The sequence below is a fragment of the Rhineura floridana genome, chromosome 1 (assembly GCF_030035675.1).
Source record: "Rhineura floridana isolate rRhiFlo1 chromosome 1, rRhiFlo1.hap2, whole genome shotgun sequence".
Classification (NCBI taxonomy): Eukaryota; Metazoa; Chordata; class Lepidosauria; order Squamata; family Rhineuridae; genus Rhineura; species Rhineura floridana.
The window spans coordinates 203,178,434-203,190,131 of record NC_084480.1 but is presented as its reverse complement, the minus strand read 5'-3'; the positions used below and the strand labels follow the sequence as shown (position 1 = coordinate 203,190,131).

Sequence of the window (11,698 nt, the reverse complement as noted above, 5' to 3'; positions counted from 1 at the left end):
GGCTGGTGAGACAGCTGCAGCCGTTTCTGGACCGGGATAGCCTGACCACTGTTGTCCACGCACTGGTAACCTCCAGGCTGGATTACTGTAATGCGCTGTATGTGGAGCTGCTCTTGAGGTTGGTCTGGAAGCTGCAGCTGGTGCAAAATGCGGCGGTGAGACTGCTCACTGGGGCAGGGTATCACCAACATGTCACCCCACTGCTGATAGAATTGCACGGGCTACCCATTTGCTACCGGGCCAAGTTCAAGGTTCTAGTTTTGGTGTACAAAGCCCTATACAGTAGGGCCCCACTAATATGGCGGGTTAGGGACCAGGCCTCCGCAGTAAAGCGGAAATTGCCATAAAGCGGGGCCCCATAGACTATAATGGGCTGCGTCGTGCGAAAATGACATCAAAATGACATCAAAATGGCGCGTGATGGAAAAAACCCGCCATATTAGCGGAACAAGCGCTGTAAGAGTGGGGCCTTTCCCTAATTGAAAACCGCCGCATGAATGAAGTGCCGTAAAGCGGAATGCCGTAAAGCTTGGGACCAGGATACCTGAAAGACCATCTTACCCCTTATATCCCAGTCTATCACTGTGCTCTGCAGGTGAGGGCCTCCTGCAGATACCATCTTATCAGGAGGTCCGTTCTGCACAATATAGGAAATGGACCTTTAGTGTGGCAGCACCTACACTGTGGAATTCCCTCCCTTTGAATATTAGGCAGGCGCCATCTCTGCTATCTTTTCGGCGCCTTTTGAAGACTTTCCTCTTTCAACAAGCCTTTTTAGTTGAGACCTATCCCAGTCTGCGTCTGTGTTAGAATTGCTGAACATGTTTTTTAATAATGGTTTTAACCCTTTTTTAAAGTTTTTTTTTAAAATGTTTTTAACTCTGTTTTGTTTTAATGTATTTTAAGATCTGTTTTTATGATGTTTTAAAGTGTTTTTAGCACTTTGTTTGCCGCCCTGGGTTCCTGCTGGGAGGAAGGGCGGGATACAAATTAAATAAATAATAAATAAATAAATAAATAAATAAAATAAGTATAGGACTGGCTTGCTAGTCTCCCAATGAGCTGCCAAATCTTACACTGTTCATATCAGTTGTGCTCATTGATGAAGAATAGTCACATGGCTGTCCTCTCTCACGCAAGTTGATTTTGCCTCTTTACCCTTCTTTTCCTTCTTAGACTCCTTCCCTTAGGCTTCTAGATTTTGTGTATAGTTCAACATTTCTTGAAAGAAATCCAAACATTGTTTTGGGCTGTTACCTGGACATGACAGCAATTCAGATATTTTAAAGACTGGTATCAACATGATGTGACGGACAGCTCCTAGTGGAAAAACTGGATTGTGTGAATTTGGAGTGCTCCCAGACAAGTTGTTTATAGAGCATCAGCCCTTGTTTGTTTGTGGGCTACTTATTAAGCATTTGTTCTGATTTGTTTGCAGAGCAGTTAGATGACTGCAAGTGTTATCCCTCATATTCCAGTGCATTTGTTGAGGAAAGGTTTGTTGAGCAAGACCTTCAATCAACCATAACTGAAATATTTGTCTGAAATATCAGAAAGACTGCCTCCTTCCCTATACCCCCTCTTGGGTGTTAAGATCAGCAGAGGGGCCCCTCGTGGTAGCTCCACCACCCTCAGAAGCTCGGGGTGGTGGTGGCGGCCCAGGACAGGCCATCCTCTGGTTGCTCCTTGGATGTGGTATTCCCTTCCCGCAGAGGGAATAATGTTGTTTCTGTTATATGCTGAAGAGGCATCTCTTTACCCTGGCCTTTGACACTGGAGAGGCTTGCTGAATCAGACCCAAGAATTCATCTATTTCAGCTTTCTAACCATGGCCAGCCAGATGGTGGTTGAGACCAGGGCCACATTCACACCAGACATTTATTCCACTACGATTCCACTTTAAAAGGCATGGCTTCCCCCAAAGAATCTTGGGAAGTGTAGCTTGTGAAGGGTGCTGAGAGTTGTTAGGAGACCCCTCTTCCCCTCACAGACCTACAATTGTCAGAGTGGTTTAACAGTCAGTCCGTTTTCCCAAGGAACTCTGGGTATTGTAGCTCTGTGAGGGGACGAGGAGTCTCCTAACAACTCTCAGCATCCTTCACAACAAATAACATTGCTCAGGATTCTTTGGGGGAAGAAGTCATGACTGTTTAAAGTGGAATAATAGTGGAATAAATGTCTGGTATGAATGTGGTCCAGATGAAGCATTTTCTTTTGAGCTTGTTGTTTCTGTACCCAGTTTACTTACTGCTCAGGTTATATATACATTTACAGAAGGTAAATGAACCTTTCCCCTTCATAGGTTGCGAGGCAGATTATACTGCTGATTCTCCTGGAACTACAAATGCCGTTAAAATTTTTTGCAGTGCAACAGGTAACAAGGACCAGGAGGGTCCTGTGACTGGCGATGTTTTCCCTACTAGAGCATGGACTTTGGCAGGTCTCAAAAAATGCTGGCCCCTTATGTGGTCCTGTGGTCCAAGCAAAGTTAAGCATTGATTCAGCTTGAGAAAAATAAGCAGTCATGTCAATTCAACACTAAAATTAAAAGGTCACAGGACAGCTTATTGATTATATTTTTATCTTGAGTAATAATTATTAATTTAGTATCATTAATTAAATTTATATCCTGACCTTCCTCTCAGAAGGAGCCCAGGGCAGCAAATCACAATCGCTAAAACTCTAAAAACATCTTGCGAGCCACCCTTCCTCACATCAAGTGACCTCAGGATGGCTTTCCCAACGGTATGTAAAATACAAATGCACAAAATACATACCAATGATTAAACAATCTGTTAATTAAACTAATTAATGCAGCAGTATGAGAATACTAAAACCAATGGGTGGTCTTACCAACTGACTCCAAATACAGGTTTGTATGGCTATGTTAGCATTCATGCAGGCATGTGCAAACAAACTTGATCCGATGTTACAGATGAAAGATGCACACATTTATAAATCAGCTTTCTCTTTTTACTAAATTATTTATGTAGCCCTTGGAGATTAAAAACATAATAATGAATGCCTCCCCTAATCCTAAAACTGAATTAGTAAGATTTATGCCTCTAAATCCATTATACATTGTATCCACTATTTAGTCTTCAATTACTGGCCACAAATAATTTGGTATCTCATTAAGTATGCATCTATTTTGACAAGGAAGCTGTATTTGTGGCACATCACAAATGGACATGCAATACATTCCTATATAGGTTTACTGTGAAGCAACAAGCAAGTCCCACTGTCTTCAAGGGAATTGCAGCTTTACTGTTCAATCCAATGCACATTCACTCAGAAGTAGGCCTCACTGTGTTCAGTGAGGTTTCCTCCCTAGTAAGCTTGTTTAGGATCGTAGCCTCTGGGTCTAAACCTTACTCCATATGCATTTACCTGGGAGTTAATCCCATTGAACTCAGTGAAACGTTTAACTGTGCATGCATGAGGTTGAGCGGCATATCACTTCGTAATATTTCTCGTGTATATGATGGAAAAGAAGTGTTTTAGATTCTTCTTGCTTCTGCTGCCTGCTGTTTTATTAAGTTGTGTCTTTGGAAATGTTAAGGGAAACCTACTGGGGGAGGCGTTTCCTTTTTTTGTATACTTTCAAATCTTTCCTGAATACTCTTGCATGTTAATATTTTTGTAGGCCTATCTCAAAAAACGTCTTCATGATAGAGAAAGGCTACCATTACACCACTGGGTGGCGCTGTGGTTCAGTAAAAAATACAGTGTGAAGTTCATCAATCCAGTATTTTAAAAGGGATTGAAATACATGTTTCATGTTATATGAGTAGATGTTTTCTAAAGTAACAGATCGATAAGAAGCATTTGGCATGTGCAGCTCCCCCCCTTCAGTTCTCTAGTCATGGTAAGGTTGCCAATAGGGATGTTGTGTCAGTATGAAGTGGCCTTTTTAAAATGGAGGAAGAAGGGGCAGCTGCTTCTTTTGGTTGAGAGTGACCAGATTGTTTTTGTTTTGTTCATTTTATTTTGCAGGAGAGGGCTCCTCAGATTCCTGCCCACTTCTAGGTCACAGCAGAACACACAACACACTCCTGAAACTCAGTTCCATCTCTCTCCCTCTCTGTCCCCCCCCCTTATATATTCACAGTGCTTTTTTTGGTACAAAAAATAGGTGCCAATACTCATAACTTGTTAAATGTACTATGGGTGCCAACACAAAATGGCTGCCATAGGCAGCAATAAAAAGAGGTGCTGGTACTAAAAACCAGTGAGTACTGACACAACCCCCCCCTCTCTCTCCGGTCCAAATGTCAGCTTCTTTGAAATCTGCTCTTGAGGTCCTTTGTTTAAATGATGATCCTTCTTGGAGAAGCTGTCCTCATTTTCAAAATAATGCTGGATTATTTGGTGGTACTGTTACTATTTGGTATATTTTTTGGAATAATGAAATAGTTTCCATTTCAACTTATTAAGAAGTTAATTTAAGACTCAACCATGTTTATGTGTATGCATGCTGCCGTTATTGTATAGTAAAAGCAGCCAAGTATTTTCCCCTCTAATTTACTATCTCTGTGAATATGAACAATATGTTTTCTATTTTGCAAATTCCCTGAATGTGCTACCAAACTGTGACCAAAAGAATCACAAAACATTTCATATAAACAGAAGAACAGGATCATTATAGTAGCCTGGAGGCAAAATGGTATCACTGACAAAACAAGAGGAAGGTATTAACAATTTTTGGCAACCCCCAAGTGCAAATTAAAAGCTGAAGGGGGAATTCCTAACAAATGCTAATTGAGGATCAGCGTGCCACAGAATGTTGTGTATCTGTTGGAAAAGAAAAAACAGAAAACTGCTTTTTGGAGGCGGGAATGGAATGAACTATGTTGGAAGAGGGCAAGGCTGGCTGACTGGCACCTTTAACAAGAGCTCCCTGCTAGATGGTGAGGATACACTACAACAGTTTGTTGCAGTTACAATTATGAGTCTTCAGTGTGAAAATGAGAGCATCCGGGGATATTTAGAACATATTTTTGGCTTGAGGACCTGAAGAGTGAAAATAATTTCTGGAGCCCTTGCACACGCAATGGTCAAAGGGGCTAGGAACATTCTGACAGCAGTGTGTTTGTGAGTGGCAGCTGGAATCAGAATTATGGTCACTCACGATCTACAGGTTTAGGAGAGAAAAAACCCATTGGAGCAGTGAATCTGCTCTAGGTTTTAGTCCAAACTTTGGACAGCTCCTTGATAAAACTCAGAGTGGATTCACTGCGTCACTGACATCAGAGCCACCAGTCTCCATTGCATATGAGTCAGAGCTATTACTGTGTAACATTAAATGCAACCCCCCCAACAAAAAGTACTTCTATGAGATATTTCGAGTTGCATTTCTTTTGTCATCACTGAGTAGAAGAATACCCAAGGCTCCCTCAAGAGGAAGAGCCAATGTGAAATGATATAAGATAGTGAATTGTGCGTTTGCAATACCAGGAGTCTTGAGGATGCAATTAAAAACATTCATTAATAGACAAAAACCCTTGCTGTTTAAGAAAGTACCTATAGCCAACAGATATCTCTATCAAACTTTTAAAAGCAGGGAAATTGGGTAGCTATAGTAAATGCACCAGAGGAGCAGGAGACCTGACCTCCTCTCTGAGATATTGTACTGCCCTACAAATTTGTGAAAATGGAAACACAATTTGGGTTGTTCTTTCACAGTCCAATCCACTTCCTGTGCAGCTTGGTAGAATTTCATAACATGTGCCTCTGGGTGGGCACTGGGCAGAGGGGAAGCCCCTTTCCTTTCCAAAAGGAAAACATTGTGAACAGTATCATTGTTTTTCAGCATTTCCCCCACCTTTTTATTCTACAGCAGGTACATGTAGCCTCCCACCCAAATTTAAACCAAAGCTGTCCCTGGCCACATCCACACGAGACCTTTATTTCACTTTAGACAGTCATGGCTTCTCCCAAAGAATCCTGGGAAGTGTAGTTAGTGAAGCATGCTGAGAGTTGCTAGGAGACGCCCTGTTCCCCTCACAGTCCTTCAATCAGAGCCGCTGACTATTCAACCACTCTGGCCATTGGAGCTTTGTCAGGGGAATAGCAGTCTCCTCTCAGCACCCTTCACAAACTGCACTTCCCAGGATTCTTTGGGGGAAGCCTTGACTAAGTGAAATAAATGTCTGGGGTGGGTGTGGCCCCCTGATTAGCCTAGCCAAGCTAAGCAGCTGTGAATCTGTCTTTTAGAACACTGACAGTTGGTTCTTACTGAGCATGCCCAGATTTATCATTAACTTCAATGTAAATTTCTTAAATTAATTAAAAATCACCTAGGCATTTTTTAAACTTTTAAACTGAAGAAGATGAAGGTCAGAGTATTGGGCAAGGTCAGTAATAGGATTACAGGTATTCTGTAAACATGACTGATTTTTAATTAATTGCAACAAATCATGAAAATTCTCACAGAAAAAAGTCTAAAAGGTGTCTGGTTTCTCTCTCTTTTTACACTTTGAACTCTCGATTTTCTCTGACTGTTTTATGTATCACCATGAAAATTTACAAGGTTGTTAAGCAAGTGTTTCTGAGTTCAGGGCTATAAGTATTGTAAGTTTTTGTTTTGAAATGAGCTTATGGGAACTATCAGAATGGCTTGGGAGTATTTTCAATTTAGCATTGTGGAATGGGAAAAATCCATGCTGGCTGTAGTATACAGCCCCTCTAGTGGCTGTATAATACCACTGCTACTGTAGCTTCCACTTAGAATATTTTATAATAACTGTATTTTCTTTAGCCCTTTCCCCCAGTTTTCCTTTGTATAGGAAATGGCAATGTGTAAGTTACCGCCATTTGCAGTGCTTCTGTACTTAAATACAGGATAGTTTCTAGCATAGGGAAATATCCTTGTTTGACCTTGTGTGACCTTTGTGTGGTTGTGATTCATTTCTTTAGGGGGTACAGCTGTTTGGTAGCAGTTGCTGTCTCTGAATATACTGATGCGACACTGATCTAAGAAAATAAATAAACGGCTCACTCATCGTTACTGTACCTGCAATAACGGAAACTAGTGAGCCAGAATCTTCACTAGTATGTAAACAATATGCAATATACAATGATGCCAAATGGTTATTCCTCTGCAGCATTTTGTACAGGAATAGGGAGAAAACATAGGCAATTATCTTCCTTAAGGACTGCTTCCAAATCTTATGATGATGCTAGGTGAAGGGGATGATTACAACTACCTTGAACTTTCTCTTCCTCTGCAGTATTAGCCCCATTCAGGTTTTTAGCCTGATCATGGTATGTGCATGCACGCGTGCACACACATGAGCACATGCTAAAACTGTATGGGATGGGTAAGGGAGTGTATCCACTGGCTGGCCCTGTCCCACTGTCCCGTGCACTGGGTGTACTCCTCCCTGACCTTCATGTGTTTATTATTAAGATCTGAAGGGGGCTTCAACCCTATTCACCTGAATGCAAGGAGAAGCCTCTGCACAATGAAAAGCCCTGTGCTATCAGAGGTGCCGATCTTGAGTCCAGCTGAATGTGGTTAGAAGCCCCCTTCAGACTTTCTCACATTGGCTGAGAGTGGGTATGTGGGGACATTGGAGGTGAGCATGTGTGTTGTGCACCCCTTCACCGCTACACATTTGTAACCCTTGTGTGTTCCAGCAAATGCTTGAAGAGAGCTTCTCACTTGTGCTAAATAGGCCTGAGGAACAGGGGCAGTTTGTCTTTCTTCCCCGTTCTGCACCACCACATGGTTCTAAGGCTGCTCAGTCTACCTGTCAGCTGCTATTGACATAACAAAAAACATGCATGTGAATTGCATCCACACCCATTCATATCACCCAGGACTGACCCTTCCATTAGGCAAATTGAGGTAATTTCCTCAGGCAGTGGGGGTTGGTGACAGTGAATTAGCACCCTCATAGACCCATGCTCCCTTGCCTTGGCTGCCCATTTACTTGCCCCTGTGGCCACCTTCCTCCCAGCTCTTTAGGGCTCTCCAGAGTGCCTGCCCACCCCATCCACATGTCTCACACTGAGGAATGGGGTTCTTCCTCAGAGCAAGGCATTCTGGGTAAGGGGACCCAGGAGGGTACCTGGGCTGCTGCTGCTTGTCCAGGGTGGATACAAATTCTTATAAAATTAAGTTAAAAGTTAACATTTACTAAAGTAACTCAAATAGTCTTTAACAATCACTTGAGTAGCACCAATAATTCTGAACACATTGTTTCTATGTAGTGTGACACAGTATTTGTTGCTACACATAACACTGAGCCATTCCAGCGATGATGGCCTAGACAAGGGATGGAGAATCTTTGGCCCTCCGGATGTTGTTGGATGCCAACTTCCACCAGCTCCAGCCACCATACCCAATGGGAAAGATGGTGGGAGTTGTTCAGCAACATCTGAAGGGCCACAGAGTTCTCCATCCCTGATGGAGATTATAAGCCTTCCCTGAAGAGCCTGTTGACAGTGGCTTTTCATTAGCTGTACAGGGTTTTCTTGTACTCAAGGACCAGACAAATTCGCATTGCCATTCTGGCGTAACTACTTATATGTAACTATCCTTTAAAAGTATGGCTAAAGCTGGATCAAGGCAGTTATCTCTCCAACACAAGTTTTATCACAAATGTGAAAATTAGTTGGCATAGACCGCTTGCTCCTGCAAGCATGGGATGCAAAAATATTTGCAGGATTTGGTCCCAGAGTTTATAATATTGCTTGTATGATTTAATTAAACTATCTAAAGATTAGGCATGCTTAGGTTCTGTTTCAGATGTTGCAAAAGTCCTACAATGAATCACTTCTATATAGGGAATTGTGCAAATCTAACATGCAGTGATCTGTCAGGCATGTATATTACTGTGTGTTCAGGTTGCTAACAAACAGGGGTTTATAATGGGATTGGTGCTCCTCATGCCTGCAAGTTTTTTGCAGCATCCACACAATATCATTGCCATTAAACTGCCAGCAATTTATTCCAAATCTACTGTTCCTGAGGAAAATCCAGTAAATTAAAAAAAAACCTGTTGCCAATGACCCATCTGCAATATTTCAACAATCCATTTATAACAAGTCTACCCTCTAGAAGCATCCACAGGTGCTCAGAAGCTGCAAGTGGATGTGGCTTCTCAATCTAGTTCACATCTACATGCAGCAATTTCTGTGCATGTAGGAAGTTTGTAATACCTGGTGGCCCATACTCCTGTTGAAATCAATGGACCTTGAAGTGTTTCACCACTTCCTTACATTTCATTGATTATTTTTTTTTGGGGGGGGGAGATGTTGAATTTTTTATTCCAAATATAGAACACTATTGGGGGAAAGCACATGAAAGTAACACAAATGGGATGCTTTAGATTTGTTTTTCTCATATAGCATTCCTGTGTCTCCTTGCAAGCTGCTTCTGATATGTGGATTATGTGTGTGTGTGTCAGCATTTTGTGACATGGCATGGTAAGGAGTATGGGGGCTGAACCATGTAGCTCTTTAGTTCACAGATGTAAGTAGCAAGACATAAAAAACATCATCAGCAGATTTTTTCCCTTCAATTTAACTTTTATTAAAAGAGGTTCTAAGGTACTGTACTGTATCCAGTACATGATATTTATTACCAAAATTATTAACAAATATACAAAACTTATACATGGAATATTTATTACATCCATTTATTCCTCTATAATACTGCATTTGTTCAAGTAGGTTACCTACAGTGTAAACTTCCCTCAGTTTGATCGTACATAATTTGGGAAAGCCCCTCTTTCACTGATAGCGTCTGATTTTCACATTTGGCACGTGGAAGAAATATCTACAGTGCAAAAAGAGGCATGTGTGGTTTTTTTTTCTGGTTTAATGCCGAACAACAGTTTTAAAAGCTGAGGAGACTCAACATACATTAATTTGATATTCGTATTAATGCATACGACACACAGGTCAGTTGTTACTCAGCTTGAGTGCATTCAATTGCTTCCCCAAACCCATCACTCAGACTCTTCTGCTGTGCAAGGTTGCAAAAGTCAGGGCCTTTTTAGGGGCGAAGGGACTCTTGCTGGTGACAGAAACACCACTTTATGCCTTCTTGAATTTGCTAGCAAGAGATTGCTTTGTAAACAGAGATAGGAAAGAAGGGCATCATCCAGTGGGGAAGACTTTCTGCAGACAATTTCCTCAAAAACTGAAAATTATGGGACTTTGCATCCAGATGTCAGGAACTTAATAAGCTGTCATGTTTGTTTTTAAACAAAACAAAACAAAATCTGCCAAAGATAGTAGTGTCATTCTGTTTCAGGAGTGAAGCATTCAAGTGTAGCCATTAAAAAATCACACCCAGGAAATACTCCCCACCCCTTTTCTTTTCTGTTTGTCATTGTTACAAATGTAGCTTAATGTAACTGAGTAAAGCTGATCCAGAGAGAGCGTTTATTTATTTCCACTCCTCTTCTGCGTTCTCCCTCAAGCACCATATTGCTATTTGTTGGAGGCCACCTCATCCATGTCCTCATATCTGATGAGTACAAATTTGGATGGCTGCACTGAGTACCAAGTACTCTGCTTTGCTCTTTGTTACCAAAGGGCCCCGTTCCCTTCTGTGGCGCCATACATTTCAGCCAGCTTTTTAAAGCGAGGCCCCCAGTCTGTCAGATAGTCATAGCTCTGCTCTGAGTCCGTAGTTGCAGACTGTAAGGAACTGAGCGACTCTGCTACAGAGCCGTTGCCCTCAAACATGTACGTCTGGAGAGAGTCAAAGGGAGGTGCCCAGAGGTCCATGTCAGCTTCGTAGAGCTTGGCTAACACATAGCTATGAACGCTGCTGTCCATTGTGCAAGCTTGAGGCACATATCTGGAGAGGCTTTCAATTTCTGGCATCATGTCCTGCCTACTCTTCAACACCACTTGTGCCTCTCTAGGGTTCCACAGGGCAGCAATATCAAAGGCCTCTGTGTCTTCCTCCCCACCCCCCTCATCATCGTATCGGACAATGTTCTCATGGATGTTTTCGTCTTCATCAATGATATATGGCTGCTTCCGGTGTCTTCTCAAGGACAAGATCAGCAGAACCAGCACTATAGGGAGCAAGCAAAAACAAGACTTTAGAGACCATTTCTCCCAGTCAATGTCAAAGTGTCTCTCAGTCAAAGAGCTAGCTAAGAAGGATGACAAGGCTGAGGGCTTGTGAACACATTGGACTTCTGTGGGCCAGGGCCAGCTGCACAATACATTTTTGCTCCCCTCCCCTGCATGTAAGTGGCAGTATTGGATGATATTTTAGGGTGTCTGTGGCAGCATCAGACTTAAAAGAGTGTTGGGGAATACAGACTTTACCTAGGCACATCGCTAACTCTGTGCTAAATGCTAAGATAGTGCTGGTCACAGTTACCTTCTCAGGTATATCTAGTGCATGGGCATCACTTATAGTTCCAAGTAAGCACCTTTCTGATGTTTATAGGCCTTATTAACATTGTGCACATATCCCAGTTTTTATGAAAGGGAAAAAAGAGCTCAAAGTGCAAATGTCATATTGAAAAATGGGATGCCCAAAATGTCCATGGCCATTTTCAGGGCTAAACAACCCTACAATGGTGAATTATCACTAGCTGTGCCTGTGGCCTATGGCACTGGTGGCAAAACTACCTGCAGTGGATAGTAAATGTCCTATATCAAATAAAAGTCCAATGAATTAAAAACAGTATTCTAAAACACACACACATTATTTTAACAA

General features: G+C 41.9%; 1 protein-coding gene across 3 annotated transcripts in view; it reads right to left on the bottom strand.

Moving 5' to 3' along the window:
• Nucleotides 1-9,942: 9,942 nt before the first annotated feature.
• Nucleotides 9,943-11,698, bottom strand: part of CDH20 (cadherin 20) — a 77,727-nt gene continuing 75,971 nt past the window's right edge. For all 3 annotated transcript variants that reach the window (XM_061583620.1, XM_061583799.1, XM_061583710.1), the window contains one exon: nt 9,943-11,042. In XM_061583620.1, coding sequence (XP_061439604.1) covers nt 10,543-11,042 — 500 coding nt within the window. In that variant the 3' untranslated portion in view covers nt 9,943-10,542. The remainder of the gene's footprint in view (nt 11,043-11,698) is intronic.